Raw genomic sequence first — 23901 nt, 5'->3', positions numbered from 1 at the left:
TGACTAGACTGAAAGGAGCTTAAGGTGCTATGTCATCCAACATAATCAGAGCATATGCTAGTGAAAAATGTTAGCATGGTGCACCAAAGTCAGAGATTCACAAAAGAAATTTAGAACAAAATCATCCGTTTCCCAACCAAGCAATCTACCAAACAACCAGAGGCCTGTACTACGACTCAAGATCAACATGGCCTGGATTTCTTTCAGTTACCCGGCTTCACCAAACCTAACAACCGCGGTACGCGTAAGCTGTGTCACGACGGTGGTTAACAACTAGTTTAATCAACCCAGGGTTTCCCAATCCAGCGACGCGCGCGTTCACATAAAAGAGGCGGTGTTTGCGCAGCACGACCAATCGCAGGCAAAACGCAATACAGTCATTGCTTCCTAAAACAGGAAGAAAAGCTGGCAAAAAAAAATATAGCCGACGCTGTAAATGCGTGAATTACAACGCTTCTCATCAACCCATCAGTCAGGCCCAAGATCGGACCATAATTACACTTGCGCTTTCCATAAACGGTCGTTGCTTTAGCCTACCTGCGTGAAGCTGGCACCCCATGTCATCCAAAAATTATTAAAAAACACTGCTATTCGTGTGTGCTACGTTTGTGCCGTAAAAATTATCGTTTGTGCCGTTAAGGGTTTTAAGTATTTAAACTTTACATTTTCTGGCCATTGACATCACCCAGCCCCCCATTAATGTCCAAATCTCCCCAAAATGGTCTCAATCGTTTGTGCTAATTTGTGCTGTTAAAAAAAAAAAAAAAAAACATTTGTGCTACTATGTTTTTTAAGTTCTAACACTTTACAGGTTACACGCGTGACATCACCCAGCCCCCCATTAATGTCTGAATCTCCCCAAAATGGTCTCATTCGTTTGTGCTACGTTTGTGCGGTTAAAAAAAATAAAAAGGGGATGTTTTGGATGACAGCTTCACGCAGGTCTTTAGCCTATTGTTTCAGTTGCAACCCTGGCAGTGCTAAGCGATCGTGAGAGCAAATAAAAAAAATATAAAAACATAATTCAAACCGATGTGCGCATTGACAACACGGCTCAAGAAGAAGACAAACAGCCTAGACGTAATTCCTTCGTAAAATCTTCTGAGAACTGTGTTATCAAATCGAGTATTGATTGGTCAGTAGGCGGTGCTTTTCCACCGGTTGATCTCTAATCTCCAACATAACCTGCTCCCGACCAGGTTAGGTGTTCAGCATAAGTTACCACGGCAATTTAACCCGGTAACAAGTGACCCACCGTCGTGATACACAAAACCCTGGGTTAAACCGGAAGTTACTTCGTTAACGCCAAATCTTGCTTCGTAGTACAGGCCTCTGGTGCATCCAGTTATTCTAAAACTCCAAACTATTGCCAATGCCAATTCATTACATGCAAACTATCCAGATCACAGTGGGTCTGGATTCAGCCTGAATCTCTCTCTCTCTCTCTGTTGTGTTGGCTAACATAGCGTGCAGCAGTACACCCTACCAAAACACAGTGGTTTACCCAGTAGTGTGTGTGCATGTACGTGTGTGTGTGTGTGTGTGTGTGTGTGTGTGTGTGAGAATTAAGTCGAGCTCAATGGTTAGCGAAGCCACAACCAAGCCCCTGAAGGACAATTCCTCTGTGTCAGTATATATCATTATATATAGATGTTTGTGTTTGCGTGCATGTGTGTGTGTGTGTGTGTGTGTGTGTGTGTGTGTGAAACTAGTGTTGGCTCGGGCTGAGCAACATTTCCAGTAAAGTGTCAGAGTGTTGCATGCTGGGACAGAATCTAAAGATGGAGTGAGAAAGACTGTAATTTAACTGGGAGGAGCCCCTCCATCTCTGCCCTATTTACCTATCTGTCCTCCCGTCACTCCATCTATCTCTATATCTGTCCTTCCCTCTGTCCACAACTCTCCATCTCAACATCCCTCCGTTTATTGCTTGCTCTTTGCTTAAATCACTCCATTTCCTTCCCTTCTCTCACCACTGTTTTACAGTGTTTGTTCTAGATAACAGAGGAGAGAAGGAGGACAGAAAAAGGAGGAGAACTCTGATACATTCAGTCGCTCTGGTGCTTGTGGTCGCCATCACTTCACTTCAGTCACTCCTCTCTGTGATGGCTAATTCCTGGCATACAGTTCTGCAGAATTGGTGCCGTCTAGCAGGGCCAGACTGTGTATCTGGCCAAAACATCCACAATTCATTTTTAAAAACAGAAAGTAATAGCAACACCGTTTAAGAAAAAAAGAAAAAACTCTTTTGGTGGCTCTTTGCCCCACAAAAAAAAACCCTATCCTGTGGGCTCCGGCTGCTTGCTGAATCACAGTAAACATGGTGATAATAGAACAGCAGAGGTCAATAAATTCCAGCATTGTCCGAGACCATCTACAGCGTTGTGGTGTTCATGTCTAAATCCTTATATATATATATATAAAAAAAAAAAAAACACCATCAATGACTGAGCTCAAATCTATATCACACCCCCTCAGATGAGAGAGTGATGAAAAATGGTAGATCCAGAAGTTGAGGTGTGGCGTGATTGTTTAGGTGCAGCGGACATCCCTGGCAGCTTGAGGAAGCTTCCCGATAGACTGTTTTAATCAGCTGTATTGGCAGGTGGTGTATGGAATCAGGTTTGGTTGTTAATCTACAAAAGTTAGCTCCGGAAAACACAAAATAAACTCACGACTCCTTCGCGTAGAGCTGTGTAAGTGTTTAGATTTGGCTTTGTTCTCCAGGATTTAGACTCATTTCCAGTTGATGTTGTATTTTAGCAAAGCATAACCATAGACTTTTAAGAGTTATAACATTCATCCACAATCAAAGGAGCACAGTCCAGAGACTGATTACTGGTCTGAGGGTTTGGACCTGTAAAGCTCCAGTATTCATTCAGCACCTGCAGACTGTAGTTTGAGTATTTGGTCCCCGTCTTTAGACACAGCCACACCCATTAACATCCATTAGTGTCAGTGTTTAGACACAGCCGTACTCATACCACACAGTCTGAGGGTCGTTGTTGGGGTCAGGGGAAGCAGGCGTGCTTTTTGGGCGTTCGACAGAGCCACACCTTGCGCTCTCACTTTCTTTCTTTACGTGGGAGGTGTCACCTTGTCGCCCCTCCCTTGACACCTCCTCATGCTCTGGGACTTCATCAGGCCGCATGGCAGGCACAGCCCTGACAGGAGTTACCATGGCGACCTCTCCGCGATGGTGGTAGGAGGAGGATGAGGTGGGGCCGTTCCGAGAGACGGGAGTCCTCCCTCGCTCCCTTTCTCTCTCTGCGGATCTCTCAGTTTGCAGATTGAGAGAGGACGAGTGGTGAATCGGCGGATTTAGGAAGCTGCCGTCTCCATGCTGATTGGTCGGACCAGCCAGCCGGGCAGAGAGCGGTCGTTCCCTCAAACCAGCCCCTCCCCCTTGTCTCGGAACAACCCCATCTGATTGGCCTTCATTTCCACGGAAACTATCTGGTCCATTGGAGCGCAGCAAATCAGATGAGGCCAGGCTGAAAGTCCTGCTCAGTGACTGGCTAGTTCTCTGGGTGACAGGCATGCCCGAGGCCGGGGATTGGCCTACAGGCTGGCGGGGCGAGGGCTTGACGCTCTGGCCTGGCCTCTGGTTAGATGACTGTACAGTGGGCGTGACATAGCTGGTGGGAGTCACCTGATCTCTGCCAGCTGGAACCGAGGGGGCGGGACTTCTGGTGAAATAGTCAGTCATCAAGTCCTCCCTGCTTCCTGTAGACACCTTTACGTACAAAAACAAAAATTAGAAACAATAAATAGGGGAAATGGTGTAGAGTTGAAAAAACTCTTCGGATCTACACGATTCATGTGGATGACATTTTCCCATTCAAAACGGCGATTTTCGCCAAAAAGCTACTAGTTTGCAGGTATGTAATTACCGGTTAAAACATTGTGGCAGTAACCTAATGCAATGGTTCTTAAAAAAAAAAAATATTAAAATAAATGTATTTACTATTATTGATTCTGTATTCCTGTGTTGCGCTTTTTGAGAAAGTGCTATAACAACAATTATTTCTGACAGAAAGAATGAACTCCCATGTGTCTAGCCTACATTGAAAAGTCTGTTGTTGGTTATTGTGAAGCCTTTGATGTGGGGGTGGGAATCAGTGTTTATCACATCCATTTAATACATTGATTTAAACTTGATATCGTTATCCGAATCATCCTGGATTTCAAATTTTATTGTCATAGGAATGTGCGCTTTTTAGAGGCAACTATGAGGGCCTCTCCCTCTCTGTGGGATCAACAAGAATTATTATGGGTGTTGCAGTACTTTTTGTAAAACAGGATGTCTGTTTGGACTCAACCGATGACAAGTTAGATGTTCAGGGACTGTAAGTAATATTCTCACGCCGATTTCACGTGTCTGGCTCAGTCCGTACATATGTAGATGACAGGTTGGAATGAAACATCTGATTTGTAGGCCTCACAACAGTTAGATTAGAGGTGAAAAGAAGTACTTGGACAATGACTAATAAATGCTCAGTCAGAAAACATCCCTTCATGAGCCAGATGTCTCCTATCATTGGCAGATTTAATTGCTCTATGATGAGACAAGATATGCTCTCCAACAGAACATGTGTCATGGTTTCTTTCTTTGTGTGCGGCACTAGACGTAGGTTGCAAAATAACTCGGCGGGTTCAGAGAGTAAAAAGTACCTTCCCTCAAAGTTGGACGGCAGCATCATACCAGAATTTCAAAATGAAAATAACCACACAGGAGACATCTCTCAGTCATTGAAGTCTATACTGAAACGCAGTCAAACTACATCATTCTAACTCAGAATACACAGTCTATTGAATTGAAAATTGACAACAGAAATAAAAAAAAAAAAAAAGACACTAAAGGATCGATATCAAAACATTTTTAAATAAATGCATTCAAGGATTGTTTGAGGAGTTAATGTGTAGCTGCTGATTTTCCATTGGATTGTTTAGTTTTTCCCAGTCTCAAGTTGTCAGTCCCTCCAGAAAAACGCGATTATGCGATCGCATAATCAGCTAAAGTCCTCATATTCATGCGGGGGCCGCATTTTTTCAAATATGCCGCACTTTCGCCGCATAAATTGCCGATTTCCACGCAAAATACGTAGTGCTTGCATGATTTCATAATCCCCGCATTTTCGTTGCAAAAAAAGTCACATATATCTTAGCAGAAAGTTCAAAAAAAGTTGCGTTTACTTCACACAAGAGCAGCCATTTTCCCCTGTTGCCATGGGAACGTTATGAAGTGACGTAATTACGCGACGTGAACATCATCGAAAAGCAGGGTGTTGGAGGTTGAATTTGACATGTACTTTGAGTCTCTTAAGTTGGTATCCAATAAGAAAGCTATCTTAATATCTGAGGTCTACTCAAATGTCTTTAAGTGCTCCTGCTGTCGATATTAACGATTTTTGAAAGTCTGTCTTTTTTGTATCTTTTATTTCCCTCTGTTTTAGACTATTACTTTTATTTTTACTTTTACTTTAATATTATATGTATATATTTTTGTATCTTATTTGTTTACTTATTGCAATGACTGAATATATGTAAACTATTTTTGGAAATTAAGTTTAAAAAATGCAGGGTGTTGGGGGAAATCACTTTTTCATCAAACCGCAGTTTTTGCAAGTTTGCGCAATTTCATCGCATAAAATTGCATAAATATCCCGCATATTCCATCGCATTTTTTAAGAAAACGTGCCGCATAATCAAGGATTTTTGCCCGCAACAATCACAAAAAAACTCCGCGTTTTTCTGGAAGGACTGAGTTGTGAATAAACATGGAAACTGTACTGCGCCTTTTATTATTCATATTTAAAATAGTAATATAGATTCCAAAGCCAAACCTTCAGAAATATACTGGAATTTCTAGACTCACAGAAAAATGTTTCACTGGCTCTTTTCTTTACTCTAATATCTATGAAATAATGATGTCTGCCTTCAGATTAACTGCATGGTTTGCACCACACTGACATTTAAATAAAAATAAAAACTATTGCTGTTGGTTTTGTTGACACCATGAACATGCAGTACAGAAGTTTTTTCAAGAAAATGATTTTTGTTTTCAGTTTTGTTCTCCTGTCCATCTTTAGCCCCTTTCACACAGCCTGTTTGAGACGGCAAATGTTGCGCCTTTATTCCGCCTCGCTGTCTGTAGAAAAGTTACGAAGACAGAATGGGGGGGACAGAGTTGTTCTGCCTTTGAGCCGGCAGCAGGTGTAGTCACAAAGCCTCAACAGAGCCGAATCAACGTCTATGTATCAAGGACAGCCAGCATGGCGGGACTACATGCAGTAGTGATGCGCGAGTCGACCCACATACAATATCACCATACATATTACATTTTTCACACATACAGTACATTATTCATAGACTTAATAACGTATCATTGTTTCCACCAGCTGATCTAAAATTTATATATGTTTAATTATACAACAATAAGACATTGGGTTGCTCCTGGCAGACTAACCTCTGAGTTTCCCGCCCCCCCAGGTCAGATCCATAAAGCTCTGAGCTCTACTCCGAGCCATCATTCATCCCCATTGGGGCTAACTAACAACTCCAGCTCCAGACTGGGACAAGGCCCCGGCCGCAGGCCTAGAGGTAAGCCAAGTTATTAATACATAAGATGTTATTCAGAAGTCAGCAGTAATGTGAGCGTGTTTATGATTATTTATATATTAAAATGTCAGGGCTGTTATTTGATGAAGACTCCCGCCACAACTCCTCTGACTCGGTGTTTGGTCATCATGGCAACGTGGGAGGTCGCCCGGGGTCAGCAGACTTCAGCCACAACACCTCCAGCTCCAAGACTGTTAATAACGTATCATTGTTTCCACCAGCTGATCTAAAATTTATATATGTTTAAGGCTGATTCAGATTCCATGACCTAAAAATTTCCTTGTTCCTTCTTGGTGGGTGGCCAGTTCTAAATTGACTCCAGCTGGACTGAAAACAAACATCAAAAGGCAATGAAATTGTGATTCACATAAAAAAACAAAACACATTTTGCTACTTTCTTTTTAGGTGAGTCATTTGTAATTTAACATAACATCCCCAGATTGTGCGTCACATCAGCTGAAGGGATGGCGGACTAGCTGATCTCTGGCTAACTTTTTTTGTTTGTTTGTTAAATGTTTGGTGAATTTGCTTCTTATTACACATCAAAACTGAAGCCGTGGTAAAAGAAGCAGCAAATGCCTGACGAGCCAAAAGGAGAACAAGAAAAGAAAACGAAGAAAGGAGATGTACAGACAACTCAAACCCAATCTGCAATCACGGAGACAGTGAGAAACCTGAGTAGGCAAATTACATGGACCAAGCTATGGGAAAGGCTCTGGCCAAACCTTTTGGAGAGGCCGACAAAAACTTTCAACAGCTGCCCGACCGCTTAGAGGCACATTTTCAAACTATGAACAAACGGAATCGGATGTTAAATCACTAAATGCCAACGGAACAAGCAATTTAAACATGAAGCTTGAACTCTTGAAGACAAAACTCTTTACTAGAAGACGGGGAGAAGAGACAATGTGCTAATCTTTGGATAAAATCATGGGGGATTGTCTGTCATATATGTCCCGTGAAGTTTATTCCTGTCTGTATACATATTTGATATAATCAATACACATTTGATTACAAAAAAGAAATTTGTCTCGTCTCACTGGTGAGTGTTTATTACTTTCTGTGAGGCGGTTGTCTTTAACCCCTTTTACCAAGTTAAAGCCACCACACTAAGGGCTAGATTTATCAAGCTGTTTGCGCCTGTTTCCAGGCGTTAATTGTTCGCAAAGACTGACTTAACCGATGCGGGCTATTTGCAAACAAGGCGCACTTGGGTAAAATCGCAGATTGCCTGCCACATGAGCGAGAAGAGACAAGTTGCGCTTTCAATATGCGTTCATGGGTAGGTCATGGGGAAAGTGGGAGTTCTACCCAAAAAGGTGGGAGGATACGCGTAAAGTGAGCCTAATTATATATTACGCAGTATTTACAAAGACTGCCAGTAAGAGCGCGCCTCTATTCTGCAGGGGAAATTCTCCGCCTCTTAAAAGCAAGTGCGTTTTCCTGTGTGTAAAAATGTACCTTATTCAATGGCAGCAGACTAAAAACTAAATAAAAAAAACACCTCTATGTCTGTTCCATTTTTGATAAACAATTTTGCGATTATTTAACTATATAACACTCTCTTTAATGACTTAACCCCATCGGTTGGGTTGACATATAAATGATATAAACATATGTATACATACATAAAGCCAACACAACAGTATCATAACAGACCACGCATACCTTCATTCTCTACAGAGATCTCAGTAGTATCTATGCCGTCCACACCTTCCACCTGTTCGGCAACGAGTGCTTGCTGCACCACCTCTTTAATAGTAGATAGCGTGTTTATTTCTGGTGGACCTGAACTGGTTCTCCTCGATTGTGCCCGGTTGTACGCTACCTTCTCTTTTGTTCTGCGCTTTATGTCTTGCCACCGTTTGTTTGTTTTACCTCCTCCCGATTACTAGTTTATTTTATTTGTTATGGCAATCGAAATAAAAAAAAAATAACGAGGGTATGGATGTTCTGCCCTGTAATATGTTCAGGTTTGTTGTTACTTCATGCACTAATAGGTCAATTTCATCGTCACTAAATTTAAGCTTGCGCTTTCTTTTTCCCATAGGAAGATCCATGATAGATACATGGGGGCCCGTTCTTTGCTCTTTTAGAGGTGCACTAATTACGCTAGAGGGCGGAGTATGTGCTGATGGGTGTCAGGTTTGATAAATACTACGCAAAATGAGGAAGCATAGCGCACACCATTACCAAACTCGCATAAACAGACGCAGCGTTAACTGCGCTAGTGTTAGTAAATCTATCCGTGTGTGCTCTAAAAGCCACAACAGAAGAGGTGAAGAAGATCTCCTTGGTCTGTAATAGAATTAGGTTTTATTTGTAGGTAGCTCACTGTCTCAAGGGATGAGATGTGTAAACAGTGAGGTGTACATAATAAAGTGGACACTGAGTGTATGTGCATTTTATTTCAGTACATGAAATTCATTTAATTTCATCTAAATATATTTCTAATGTGTGTAAATATATCAATTAGGAACATTAAAGTAAACCTTATATGCATATATTTCTTACCATAGGAGGTGACTTTAGGTTGCTCTCTTGTAGAAACTCTTCCAGCGACACCATCTCACTTCCTGGGGAAGATGGACGGGTCTTAGACCTAACCCCGCCTCCGCGCTGTGGTTGGGCCCTCTGCGGTGTGTGGTCGTATGGAAGGGTGGAACTACGTGACAGAGTCTGTTGCGATTGGCCGAGACCCACGACATCATCACTTGAGAGGCTGGATGGGCGAGCCTGACGATCTGATGGGTCTAAGACGGTTCAAAATATTAAATAACAGCAAAAATGATATTTATACAAATATTCTTACTGAAGAAACTTGCGTACCTCTGCAGTTGACAGGCGAGTTGGAGCTGGAGGTGTTGTGGCTGAAGTCTGCTGACCCCGGGCGACCTCCCACGTTGCCATGATGACCAAACACAGAGTCAGAGGAGTTGTGGCGGGAGTCTTCATCAAATAACAGCCCTGACATTTTAATATATAAATAATCATAAACACGCTCACATTCCTGCTGACTTCTGAATAACATCTTATGTATTAATAACGGACGCGCTAAGGCCTCGCGGCCGGGGCCTTGTCCCAGTCTGGAGCTGGAGTTGTTAGTTAGCCCCAATGGGGATGAATGATGGCTTGGAGTAGAGCTCAGAGCTTTATGGATCTGACCTGGGGGGGCGGGAAACTCAGAGGTTAGTCTGCCAGGAGCAACCCAATGTCTTATTGTTGTATAATTATTCATATTCAAGATAAAAAACAGACTTTCGCCTAATAATATAATACATATTTGCTTCCTTGATCATCATTATATACTGCATTTGATTATTTTTTTATTTAACCTTTATTTATACAGGTAATTGAGACACAGGGTCTCATTCTCAAGGGAGACATGCTGAGACCTGCTTGATATAAACTATAACGCTATATAAATATCTCCTTTTATCTCAAATGCCGAAGCATTTATCAAAACCATAAGTATTTGTAAACGGAAACTGGTCTTTGCTTTGACAATGTACACATTGCTCTTCCCTTCCCTTTCCAGTGCTACAATTTAGGTTCGCAAGAAAGATAAGACCAATGTCGACCCTAAATATGCCTGATTAAGTAACAGGTTTAAATTTGTGGACTAAATGAAAATTGAAATGATTCCAGCTGCTAATTTCACATTAAATCCAAGCAGGTGGCTTATAACAATGTACATGCTACCAGTCTTGTTTTTACAAAAATGATACCAACTCAAAATGTATATGTGAAAGTGTTAACATCTTAAACCTCAATTTAACTTCAATCCTAATCAACTAGCTCAGTTTTCCTGCTGGATTCAAAACATTTTCATTGACTGTTATCATCATTAAGCATTAATATATTCATTACCTTGTCCATGTCCATCCTCTCCATTGACACTCTCACTGCTGCCTCCTGGAGTACTGCTACGATAAACACCCCACCCTCTGTCAGTCAAACCTGCAGACCAATCAGAATGTTGTAAGGAACCATTCTGGACCTGGGTGGCATAGTATGACCATAAGATGTGTGGCGTACGTAACATAAAGTAGCAAGAAAGCCAAGCAAGACATTAGGAATCCATTCATTGACGCAGGCACGCTGGAAGCTTACAAATGACTGTGATATTGGTTATTTTTCAGTGAATGCATCTCATTCTATTTAGACATGACTGGATACGTCTAATCAATTTCAAGGTACAGGGGTAACTGACATCTCTGTGCGTCACAGTGAGTCATCTAAGCCAATGAAGGTGTGAACATGGATGCACCCAACAAAAACACAGCTTCTCTGATGCAAACTCCTGCCATGTGCCATCTTGAAAATAGAGGGGAAAAAAACATCTGAGCCAAAGACTAAATCCCTGTAAATCGTTTTTGGCATTAAAAGGTTTAAATTTAAAACTAGACTATGCAATTTTACATGTAGCTTGCAGCAAACAACAATAACAGGTACCTGTTTAAAGAGCTTCATTATGCTGAATTATACAGTCTACTGAGCCCAAATGTCACTGGATGTAGCATATATAACAGTTGCTCTCTGTTAAGAGTCTGGATCTTGCTTTCATAGTTATTATGCTCTTATATTAATCGTCTTTCTACAAGTAATATAAAAAATTACTCTTTACCCAATATAAAGTGAGACTTTGTAACTTTTCCCCTCTTTTACCACATTGTCATGTGCTTACTTCTTGTTTTACGTTGTGAAGAAATGAATTGCAGTGTTTATCTGGGACATGCTATAACGTAGAGAATATAGAGTAAGAGTCATAATCATAAAGTCAGTGAACTGACTCGGTAAGTAACGTCAGTGACACTAGTGTCTCTAAGCTAACACTAGCTAATATTAGCCATCATATGCTACTGGTCATAGCAGACCAAGTAAGGCTATAAAGACAAAACCGTGGAGCGTGTTAAATATAGCATGCATATACATGTTTTATTGCTTATAAATTAGCTTTTCATTTGTAGGAGAATGAAAGTATAATTTATTTTCTTTTTTAAGTGACAGTCTCGCTTAAAGCTGATAGGGTGTCTTGATTTTTTATCTTCGCCAGCGCAGCTTTAAAGATGCTGATATTAGCGTAAAACATTGGTGTAAAAGCCCATATAAGCTGTTGCCGCTTAAAAAGCTCATTTCAGACAGAGGATGGATAGGCAAAGGGTTAATGCAAGTGACAGACAGAACACGTTGATAGAGGTTCTAGGTGACGAGTTTGCAGTAGCAAGGTTGCTGCGATGAACTTTCACTTCTATATGAATTAAGAGAAACCTCTGCAGCAAAGCTTTGTGAAGCGAACAGATCTATCTTCAACTCACAGCTCAGAACGGACCGAAATCTGCTCTTAACACAGAAATCAATCTTCAACAAGACACCAGATTAAAAACAGTAAGTGAGGTGACAGCACACAGGCACACAAACACACAATTATTATTTTATCAGATACTAATGAAAAATAAACAACTCTTCAAGGACATGCAGATATATGCAGGCAAGCCTGGCGTGCTTAGAAACCTGTACATGTGCGCACACGTTCTCACACACACATAAACCATCTATACATGTGCGTACTTACTATAAAATACTGGCTGGCTCACACCCGCAAAGCACCTGTTTGTTTATCTGTATGCTTGAGGAGCATGTCATTTGTGACTGCATTAGTGTTTATGAAGTGCATGCATGTATGATTTGTGCATTTTTGTGTGAAGTACTGAAAATCACACTGATGAGTGTTGTTGAAATGTCTGATGTGGAGGTGGCAGTGATGATGATGATGATGATGATGTGTGTGGTTAAAAAGGATGATGATGATGAGGATTTTAGAATACGCCGTTGGCTGAGATTGGCTGGCTAGTGATGACGTCAGCTGTGATGTCAGTGGAAGACCAGAATCGCAGTCTTCTAGTGAGAGAGAGGGAGGGACGGGAGGAGGAGGATGAGGAGGAGGAGGAGGGGGAGAGGAGGAGGAGTCTTTCTTGACTTTTACTGCGGAGAAAACTGAAGCGTTTTGGGGTGTTGGGAGCTGAGATGGAGAGAATGGAGAGAGATAGGAGGGAGAGATGGAGAAATGTAAAGAAAACAATGAAATAATGACTGAGTAAATTGAAGAAAAAAAACAGTTGATTAAGAAGTCATTAAGTATGTAATTGATAGAATGCAAAATTATAGATATCATGCAAGAAAACAGAAACCCATTGTCAAGTAAAATCATGCATCAGATTCAAGACTGACCTCAACTCACTGAATTTACCAAGCATGACTATTGGTCCAAAGCTTAGTGCACAGGAAATGGCAGATAACAAATGTTGGCATACCTCTGGCCTATATTGGGAGTGAGACAGCAAGACATATGTAGATGTATAGTAATAGGCAAGATTTATTGTTTATGGTTCAATGTAGCTCCTTAAATAAGATGAATGACAACTTCCACATGCCAGTAGAATTTCAATTTAAAAGCCACTAAGAGTGAATTGAGCTCAGCCATGAGTAGAATTCCATCTAAGAGTAGAGCACTAAAAAAGAAAACCCAAGGAAATAGAATCATAAACAGAGTTTGGACCATGCATTAGAACCATAGATATATAAAGAGAACTGGATACAGCGTTCGAGGCGGAGCCCCGTTCATTCCAATAAGAAAAGTTGCTGAGAGGCGCATGAAGCCAAAGAAACTCAACTGCAGTGTATAAAATTACCCAGATGATCCGCACTGCTGGGGCCCATAGAGAAGGCGCACTAGAGACTTCCGCCGGCCGAGTCGGCTACTTCTGGTTAAGCGCTCCGCCAACTTGCATAGGGATAACATTATGTAATCTTCTAGACTTTCCAAATTGGACTGGATTATTGCATTGAATGGCTCAAATTCTGATAGTGAAACGAATCATTTTGCGGGGTTGTGACAATTCATCCACTGATTTACAGACGTCTCTTTCACCATTTAAGTCTATGGGGAAAAGTATTTTTTGGCCACCATGTCAGACCGGCTTCAAAGCCTGCCCCACTTCTTGTGGGCCTGATTAGAACCCAGTTCTATTATTGGGAAAAAAATGATGAAAAGTATTCATCAGGTCCTACAGAGTGAAGTGGTTCTGTAACTTCTTTGTATGTGTAAATACAAAGCAATCTCTACTTGCGACCCCTTGTCACAAGTTGGATTGAAGATATTTTGATGTACGAGTTTAACTATATACCGCTGTGAAACATACTGACAGCAACGATACCGTAACCACCATTGTTTCAGAGGGCACTATCTAAACCGTACTGTGCCCCTGCCTTCATTATTAGTTGTGTTTAGCGCCCTTTAACCAGACAAAAAAAGGCAGAGCAAGTGAAGTCAGCCCTAGTTATCTAGCTTTATGGCCGTGGCTTGCTGTGAAAGCATTTGCTAGTTGACCTACTGAAGTGTGGCCTGTTTGTGTTTTTGAGTTATAACGTGAGAGAGGACACATTTTATCTGTCTGACAAATAGGAAACTTGCTGCTTTAGCATCACGGACATTACAATCTTCCTCAGGGTCAGCTTCAGCTCTGCTCGTGGTAAGGGTTTTTATTTCAGTTTTGGAGGAAAACCAAAAATATGTAAGTGTGTAATTAATGCAATAGAAACCTACTTTAGAACATTCAATAATACTTCTGTGTACGGTTAGTATTTCTACTGTAGGATCGGAGCCTTGTTAATATGGAAACACAGCAGAGAACAGATACAGTGGATGTTAACAGATGTGAGAAACAGAGGTGTAAAGAAACTGTCAGAAGTTCAGTCAGTCAGTTATGTGCTGGTCAACAGTGCCCTCTATAGGAGCAGATAGGGAGGTGCGTCTGATCGCAAGTCACCATGTTCCATCAGCTTTGTGTTTTAGGAACCAAAAAATTAGCAAGACAATGTACTTGATATATGCTGTATGTACATTTCCTAAAAAAACACTATTTATACAGTTTTCCTCTCTATCATATTCCATAAAGATGACACCATAGACAATTTCTCCCAGATGTCAATATTAAACAAATATGTCTGTGAATGGGTCTTTGATGGTGAAGTTCTGAGGGTCCTGAGATAAAAAAAAAGACCATCACCAGACATCTCCTGGTGATTAATGCTGTATAAAGAGGGGTTTTATTATTTTTGGATGCGTGTGTCGGTGAATGTGTGATAGTTTTTACCTCGGCTGATGGGCGTGAGCGCTGGACTCTGGGGTCCCAGGCTGGTGCTGGCGGTGTGGTTGTTATGGTTACTATGGGCATGGCCGCTGTCCTGCGTGTCACTTCCTGTGCGCTGGGGAAGTGGTGGTGGGGTTTTAGGAGGGAGGAGGGGAGGCGGGGAAGGTAGTGGGATGTCTGGGGCGCTCTTTGCTCGTTCTCTATCTTTGCCTCCTTCCTTGTCACGGTCGGCCCCTCGCTCCCTGCTGCTGCTCTCCTTTCGGGGTTTGATCAGTTTGACTAAAGCTTTGGCTCCAGACCACTGACTCCTCCTGACAAGACACACAAACATGAACTAGTTATATTGGGCTGTTACTGCAGAAACTTAGCAGACTGGATAAACCCAGCCCGATCTGCCGGCGATTTGATTTCGCACTGCAGCTCAGGCTGGAAACCTGTAAATTTTTCGCCGGGTTTAACACGATGACGATAGAGAAGTGACGGCAAGCAGCTTTTTGTTTACATTCAAAATGGCGGCTACCGAAGCGCAGCAACCTGTTGATGCCGCTTTCGCTGCTACGTCACCCGGATCGTTGGTCTGATTGGTTGAAGGACTATCCAATTGTGTACAGAGTCATTTTGAACTATGCTCGTTGATCCCGCCTCTTGTGCAGCAGAAAATACAGAGCAGACTCCCCAGACTAATGTTCAATCTTAAAAGATTGAGCTTGGTCTGGTGATAGCCAGACTAGAAACTTAGCAGAAAGTTGCCAAAACTACACTCAGCTACTCCATATCCTCTATAAAAAAAGAAAATGAATAGTGCTGATAAAAGTATTACTTTTTAGGTGTGGGGTCATAGAACTTGTACTGGTCCATGATCTTTTCTTCTAGTTTCTCTTTCTGACGACGAAGAGCGTTCAGCTTATCACTAGATGAAGAAAGACACAGAGGGAAAGAAACACATTGCAATTTGTTATTCATCGTCTCAGGTGGTGGAAAAAATATTTACTTTTTCCTCTATAATTTCACTTGAAACTGTTTACCACATTATTGATGATTATTTTTTTCTAAAATGTCATTGTAAAAGATATTGTGTGAAAGCACAAATTGTCAACCCAACAATATTTGTCGCAATATCGATAGCAATGTATTTGGTCAAGAATATCGTGATATCGGATTTTCTCCATATTGACCAGCCCTAACTTTAGTATATCTTGTTTTTGGAAGCACCCAGTGAACATTTCATGACATTGCATTTTTTTCTGAATTTATACCCTGTATCTTTCCTATTGGTTAAGATCGCTCACATGACTAAGATCACGTGATGCAAACAAGTGCATTCTACTTGTGACAGCAGTTTGTTTCTAAGGTATAATCCTCTCTTTTTTTTTACCGTTCCTGCACTAGGAAAGGCTTTGCTTGTAAGTTTGCCTTTTATTTATTCATAAACTACTTTGCATAATGTATATGCTTTATGTACATGTTATGTTTTAACATTTACATTTATGATTGTAACATTGTACTGACGAAACGAGAACCGATGCTTTAGTACCAAGTCGAAGGCAAAATTCTGAAAACATGGCGGTACTCGTTTTTTCTACAGTACCGCAAGTAACGGGGAAGCAATTCTTCCGGACCTGACGGGGGCCTTCTAGTCTGCCGTTAAATGAAGAAGAACAAGAAGAAGAATGGCTACCAATATGGAAGAACTAGGAATAGTCCCTCATCTCCGTGCACACTCCGACGGCTTAGCGACACCGTAAGGCCGGCTGCACACTGCCTGCGTGGCAGTATTGACTGCAAAATAATATTTCGTTCTGTATTGACAGGTGCAATAGTTGAAAATCGATAATTATTATTATTGTTTTTTTTTTAAATTACATTTATATGTGCATTTATGTGAAAACCTAGAGACTTCAAAATGGAAATGCTTCCAACACGCTTGCGTGTCACGTGAAAAATAGGCGTCGGTTCTATTTCTAGCATGCAAGTGTTTTTGGCGCGGCTGAGACGTGCAGTGTGCAAGCTCTAACCTGTTAACATTGGAGCCAAAATAAAAACGGACACGCCACGCAGCTGACACGCTCACGCCACGCAGCCAGTGTGCAGGAGCCCTAAGCCTCGGGCTGGATTAGGAATTACAGAATCTTGTTGTCTTTCCAGTTAGACATTAAAGTTGGCGTCTTTGTGTAAACTACCCTTTTTCTCCACCATTGGTTGTTTTCTTCCGGTTTCACGCCAGCAGCATGATAGAAACATCATCAACACGCCAACTCGATCGATGTGAATCCTCCGGATGACCGATTGGGCTCAATTAGACATTACACAGACTTTGTACCAGGGAGCTAAATGTTCAGAGTCATTTAGGGAGCGCCGGCCCAGGCCCGCGCAAGGCAAGCAGCCACGGTAGTGCTGTTTTTTTTTTTTTTTTCTTACCACAATTGAATATTAATTTTCATATTTCGAATGTATATTCAAATTCAGAATATTCGTTGACAGCCCTAATGGTACATAAGTAAAGTGTTGTTTGTGTTGCAGGTGTTGTATGCAGTTACATGTAGAGTTTCTGTTCCTGGTGATACAGCTCTTTGCTCTCCATGCTCCTCTCAAGTAGAGTGTGGTTCTGCTGACTCAGCAGGTTGATCTGACTCAGGAGGTGGTGGTTCTCTTCTTCCAGGTTCCCTTTCAGTCGACTCAACAGCTAAAGACACACATAGGAGTCAGGTCAGGAAAGGAACAAAGAGATGGTGATCCAGACTCGTTCTCCAACGGGAAAGCTGAAGTGATTTAAAGTCAAACACTGCTGTGCTACAAGAAATATTTGTCACTTATTTCTCCCCACTGCCTCATGGTCAAATACAATGGCCCAGTTTACCTCACAGTGGTTGTCTAGTTTGGTCATGGTTAGATCCAGGCCCTGGTGTTGCTCCATTAGTGAATCGTATCGCGCCATCCATCGACTCTCTTCCAGCTGGGAGGCGCTTAATGAGCTTTTGAGTTCATTCATGCGCTGCTGCAACACCTCACATTGCTCTGATTGCTGTGATTGGCTCTCGGTTATTCTAAAGGGGGAGATAGAAGAGAAACAATACCAATATGAGGAAAGTCAAGTGATCAACTTCGGTAGTTTAAAAAAAAGTAGCCGACTGTGCTCCCAGGCAGAGATGGCAAAAGTACTTACTTCACGTACTCAAGTAGAAGTACAGATATTTTTGTAAAAAAATACTCTGGTAAAAGCAGAAGTACTGATTTAACTTCTTTACTCAAGTAAAAGTAACAAAGTACAGGCTTGGAAATTTACTTAAAGTATAAAAGTAAAAGTAGCCTTGCGAATGAATACCATTTTTTATGAAAAGCTGCCTGTACCACACAAATTAACTAGAGTGGTAGCTGAGAAACTTCAGTGGATTCTTTTTATGCCATTGCCTACATTTTAAATGGATGTTTGCCAATAGGCCTAAAACATGACATATATGATTATTGGGACAGAGACTGGGACTCCAAAGTTAATAAGATTCTGACTGAGTAGTAAGATAGAATTCACAGATCCAGTTTCTCTTTTTTAATCTTCCCCTTAACATTTAAAAGGAATCTACATGTATGTATGTGTGTGTGTGTGTGTGTGCTCAAATATGGCTTCTGGAATGAAAATAAAAGATTCAATATGAATTACTAAACAGACAATAAACAAACATCCATACTACTAGTGCTAACGTTACCACCATCAAGCCACAATGATTTGCCGCAAATGAATGCCGCCGAATCTGTCGAGTCGTTGCATCAAGTGCAACGTACAGTATATTCCCATCCAATTAGATTGAATTCGGTATTGATGACGCGAAAAATAATAACAGTAACTCCAGCGAAATTATTTGAAACTTGTTAGTGAGGACTAGATTAGGACTGTATTTAAAGCTGATTCTGGTTTCCAACTTTGCCCCAGATGTGTCTAAAACACGGACGGAGACAACTTCTCTCTTTTGATGCTTTAATAAGATCAAGCAACGTGCAACCTAGCTAAAAGGTTAACACAAACAACAAAATCACTAGCTAACTTACTTTAACTTTGCAAGAAATATAGACCAATACAACAACAGGCTTAAATGAACTGACAACATAAGTTATACGACTTACAGTTCTCAAGCGACGCCACCACGCATCGCAACAGATTTATCCTCTTTTCTCATCCTTTCTTTCTGTGTGGCGACGACCATCCGGTGTAAGACGCGTGTCCGCGCTATTTTCCGACATGTACTCACAATCACTCCTGATAGACGACCTTTCGTACAAAACTAAAGTAACGAGCCAATTTTCTGAAATGTAAGGAGTAGAAAGTACCGATATTCTTGTTAAAATGTAAGGAGTAACAGTAAAAAGTCGCCACAAAAATAAATAGTAAAGTAAAAATATCTGAAAAATCTACATGAGTACTGTAACGAAGTATTTGTACTTCGTTACTTCACATCTCTGCTCCCAGGCTCCCAAAAGGTGCAATGTTAGACATGGAGATATGGCCAGAATTAATAGTTTGAAGAAGTAATAGTTTTGACATTATGTAAAAGATGTCTGCATTCTCTGGCACAGTCAGTTTACCATTTTTCACAGCAAAACTATGGACAACAAACTCTTTTTTTTTGTCAATATCTTACGGTGTGTATAAATATTGTACCTGTCCACTTCTGTTTTTAGCTGTAGATTCTCTTGCTGTAGTAGCCGATTCTTTTGGATCTCCTGGTTTAGGTCCTCCTTCTCTTTCCGACCATGCCCCTCCTGTTCCTCCCATTTCTCCTTCTGCTGCAGTAAAATACAATACCTGCAGACGGACAAAAAAACTTGATTGGTATTACAGCGATTTTGAACAAAATAGAAAAAAAAATAAAATACCCTGGAAACAAAATGGAACAAATAACTACAGAAAATTCTATGAGTTGAGGAGGGTTGGGCTGTGGTTATATTATTCCAATGTGTTGGTGGATGTCCCTGTCACTGATCAATAATACTGTGACCTACAGCCACTGGTGGTGGTAAAACACAATAAGTGTAAAAGCGGCCAATAATCAACACTGAGAACACTGTATGCGTGTGTCGATATGTATGTTTCATGTGACTCCATGCTTCCGTTTACATACTATAGAGTATAAATATTAGCACAGCACCTTTATTAAAGACACAATGAAATAAAAAATATAAATTTTCAAGTTCTAATCCTGCATCCCTATTTGTATCCTGTTACATGCTAAACATAGGTTTAAAACAATACTAGGCTTTAATTAATTCAACAATGTAATCATGCTATTTTAACATTTTGATGTGTAATTAATGATGCTTAGGTTTCACCTTATGACAACTAGGAACCACAGCCACACATGCTGGTCTTTAGGAGCTGCAGGGTTTATTCATGAACAAACTAAAACCTACACTGAACATTTCGACCACCTCACAACTTTACTGGTTTTTTTCTTCCCTGCTCTCTTCGCTGCACCGATGAATTTATTTGTTTTTAAACGTATAAACATTCACAGGGTTTTCTTTGCCGTTATACGACTCTTTCGCTATCCGATCAAATTTCAAGCATTTGATTTAAGCTTCAATGTATCACATTACAGAAAAAGATGCTCTAATCGCCATGTCACTGTGACTTTAGTCTCGCATTGCCAGACCTTCCTCCACAACGCTGCACAGGAGGGTCTGGCTAGTCCACACAGCATTCCGGGATGGGAGAAAAACATGCTCTGGTTTATTGGCATTTCTTTAAACCAATCACAATCATCTTGGGTGGCGCTAAGCGCCGTACGGAGCCGTAGCGCCTCTGAAAATTGCCTCGAGAAGGAACTTGTTTTGGTGGAACATGTGTACGTTCAAAAGTAGTTTTAGTCGTGCAACAGAAAACTCAGAATGGACAGATAGTCTAGCTAGCTGTCTGGATTTACCCTGCAGAGATCTGAGGAGCAGTTAACCATAGTCCTCAGAAATCCACCGGAGTTTAAAATGTCAACACAAAGAAGGTAACCCAAATTAACGGATATGTGGTCTAAATGAGTGAAATCCAACGGAATTTCGTTTGCCAACGGAGAAATCCCGGAAGTGGAATGTTGTGGATATAGACTACTGTGACTCAAACAGAAGATTCAAGCTGCTTCCATTTAAATACGATGATATGAACTTTAACTCTACATTTTCCTCCATGATAATTTTCTGGTCACGTGTTTACAGGGCTCTCCAAACTAAGAATTATCAAAGACTTTCTACCTCTATACTGTTAGTAAGGTATGTTTTTTACTTACTTGCTGTGTAGCGTCCTGTGTTCACCCTCTAGCGCCCTCTGTTTGCCTTTCAGTGCAGCGTGCTGACTGATCAGCTGCTCGTACTCGTGCGCTTGCCTTTCATGAACGCTCAGCAGGCGTTCATGGTCACTGAGCACGCTTTCTCTGCCTCGCCACGCCTCCTCGCGTTGTCTCTGCCACGACTCTACCTCCGACTCCAAGGCGGTGACTTGGCCCTGCAGCACAGCATTCTGGGCCATGAGAGATGCACTCTGGGAAGAAAGTGTGGAGTTCTCCACCTAAGACATAGTGAAATCCATTAGAACAAAAAAAAAAAACATTATCTGGAGAAATATCGTAGAAATTATGTTACTGCCTCTTATTAGACCAGTTTTACAAAAATACTATGTGAGTGAATTGGATATTGTTTACCTGTAGTTTTGCTGTCTGCGTATGTAAGGCTGAATTCTGTTCCTGCAGGGTGGTGGTGTGTCGCTGCAGCGCCAACATCTGGTTGTTAACAGATGTGTTCTGGTTCTCCAGCTGTTTGAGCTGCCCCTTCAATAGACTGCTCTCCATCTGCAGGGAGGCATTCTAGAGAAGATAATGACACCGAAATAATGAATAACTTAATCTAAATGGTAAATAAGAGACACATCAAGTAATTCATGTTACAATTATGTTCCAATAATTGTACAGATACTATTTCTATTTACTAACCAATTGTGCGAAAAAGGTGAATTATGAAGGAATGAATTATAGGAAACTAAACATTAAAGAACATTAATTATGCTACAAAACATACAGATAAACACTAAAAAGCAGAAAAGAAAATGTAAATATAAATGTAGGTCATAACCAACCAATAAAAATACAATACTGTGAGGTTTTTATTCAGGAATTAAAAAAGAAAAATCTTACATTCTTTTCAACATCAATTAGATAATCTTTGATTCGTAGCAGTTCGGCAGTGGCTGACCCTTGACCCCTGTCGCTTCCTGAGCGCTGCTGTGAGTTTTGGTTTTCTTCCTCCTGGAAGAAAGAAAAAAGTTGTAACGCTCTACATTACAATGCCTCATAATCTGAAAAGATTTTCGGTAATAATTTGTATGCATGTCCTCACAGTGGCTAGCTCAGCACGTAACATAGTGTTGAGTGTGTTGCTTTGTTGTAGTTTCTTTTCTAGACAGGCGATTTTCTCCTCTTTAATCTTCATTGTCTGTTGGACAGTTTCCTCAAGCCGAGACTCCAGCAGCCTGTACCTGCTGACATGTACAAAAAAAGAATCAGTCAATCAATTACCCTTCCGAGATTCGTCTCTACGCACAAAATAATTTCAATCTGATTAGTAACCAAAATAACAGCACGTTAGAGAGAACTACCTGTCCTCCAGTGTGTGCTCTTGCTGTAGTAGTTTTTCTCTGTTCAGTCCGATCTTCTCCAGTTCTTGATTGAGTCTCTCTAACTCAACACTCTGCTGCTGAACACTCAGTTTCTCCGACACCAAGTCCTGCACACACAAAGATACACGACACACAGCTATGAAACTCATACACATCAACACTTCCATACAGATGATAAAATGCACATCAAGGTTAAAAAAAAATGTCATACAGTAAGTTAGTCTGAATGTAAGGCCAATATTAGTCTTGTATTCAAAATTGGATATAGCTGTGGCCAAGATAGCTCAGTTGGTAGAGCGGGCGCACATATTCAGAGGTTTATGCCTCAACACAGAAGGTGAAGGGTTCAAATCCGACCTGTGACTGTTTTCCTGCATGTCTTCCCCTCCCCCCCCCCCTCTCTCCCCTTTCATATCTCAGCTTTCCTATCAAATAAAGGCAGAAATGCCCCAAATCCATAAATATATGGATATAGCAGGGCTTTACAGTGCAAAATATATGTTGTATGTGCTATCCAAAATTCGGTCTGTTGGATGAATGAAATTACTGCAGTAGCACCTGCATTAGACCCGTTCATATGAGTCAGACTTTGTCACTGTTAGTAGAGACTCTAGTCTGCACTGCATAAACCAGAGAATTATACAGTGAAACTTCTTGATCAAAGAAAATATCTCTTTACAAATATTTGTGTACTACACGGAACACTTTCTCTTTGCTACATTACAAACCAAATTTCTTCTTTTCCTTTCCCCCCAAAACAAAAAAAAAAAACCAAAAACCCCAAAAAGAACAATTAAAAATTGTTAGCTTTTATGACTTGAAGTGCTTTACTCTATTGTGGCCAGATGCCGACTTCTTTCCCATAGTGTCCTTTTCTACTTCTTAAACCCTTCCAGCGGACACCTCCTTCAGCCTTTCCACTTCCTTACCCAGTCACTTTTATTACTGTGGTGTGGGCTTTTCTCCTCCAGCTCTGTCTCTTTACCCTCCAGCAGTGTTCTAAGCTTCCAGCTCTCCTTCTCCAGATGCTTCCTGCCCTTCTCGGACTGTCCAATTTCCTCCTTCCATCTTCCTCCTCTCCTTCAACTTCCTCCCACTTCTCTGACTTCCTTGCTTCTCTTCAGTTCTTCTCTTTTCTACGTTCTTTTTTTTCTTCTCCTCTCTCTTCTCCCTCCTTTGCTCCTTTGTATTTCCTCCTCTAAGCGATGCTTCTCCTGGTTCAGAGTGGCAACGTTCAGCTCGATCCTCTCTGCCCTCTTCCTTTCTCCTTGTGCCTCCTGTCTGGCCTCCTCCAGCCTCCTCTGCAGATTCTGTGCCTCTCTCTGTGCCTCTTTATGCTCCTCCTGTAGGGAGACCAGGCGGGCGGATGAGGAGCGCATGTTTTCCAGGGAGCAGCGCAGGTCCAGGTTCTCCTTCGACAGCAGGCTGTTCTCCGCCTCTTGCCTCCCCAGTCGCTGCAGTTCCCGCTGGGCCTCCTCT

General features: G+C 41.3%; 1 protein-coding gene across 1 annotated transcript in view; it reads right to left on the bottom strand.

Moving 5' to 3' along the window:
- Positions 1–737: 737 nt before the first annotated feature.
- Positions 738–23901, bottom strand: part of LOC120549139 (protein Daple-like) — a 46002-nt gene continuing 22838 nt past the window's right edge. Inside the window, 17 exon segments of the mRNA XM_039785795.1 lie at positions 738–3736; positions 9136–9374; positions 9451–9588; positions 9673–9786; positions 10492–10581; positions 14778–15085; positions 15595–15684; positions 17312–17457; positions 17632–17818; positions 19426–19569; positions 21041–21318; positions 21452–21613; positions 21941–22051; positions 22143–22284; positions 22402–22529; positions 23254–23357; positions 23360–23901. The exon segment at positions 23360–23901 is cut by the window's right edge and continues 95 nt beyond it. Coding sequence (XP_039641729.1) covers positions 2963–3736; positions 9136–9374; positions 9451–9588; positions 9673–9786; positions 10492–10581; positions 14778–15085; positions 15595–15684; positions 17312–17457; positions 17632–17818; positions 19426–19569; positions 21041–21318; positions 21452–21613; positions 21941–22051; positions 22143–22284; positions 22402–22529; positions 23254–23357; positions 23360–23901 — 3697 coding nt within the window. The 3' untranslated portion in view covers positions 738–2962.

Source organism: Perca fluviatilis, chromosome 20 (genome assembly GCF_010015445.1).
Source record: "Perca fluviatilis chromosome 20, GENO_Pfluv_1.0, whole genome shotgun sequence".
NCBI classification, from domain to species: domain Eukaryota; kingdom Metazoa; phylum Chordata; class Actinopteri; order Perciformes; family Percidae; genus Perca; species Perca fluviatilis.
The sequence above is the reverse complement of the archived record's forward strand: the minus strand, read 5'-3'. Positions and strand labels throughout refer to the sequence as shown.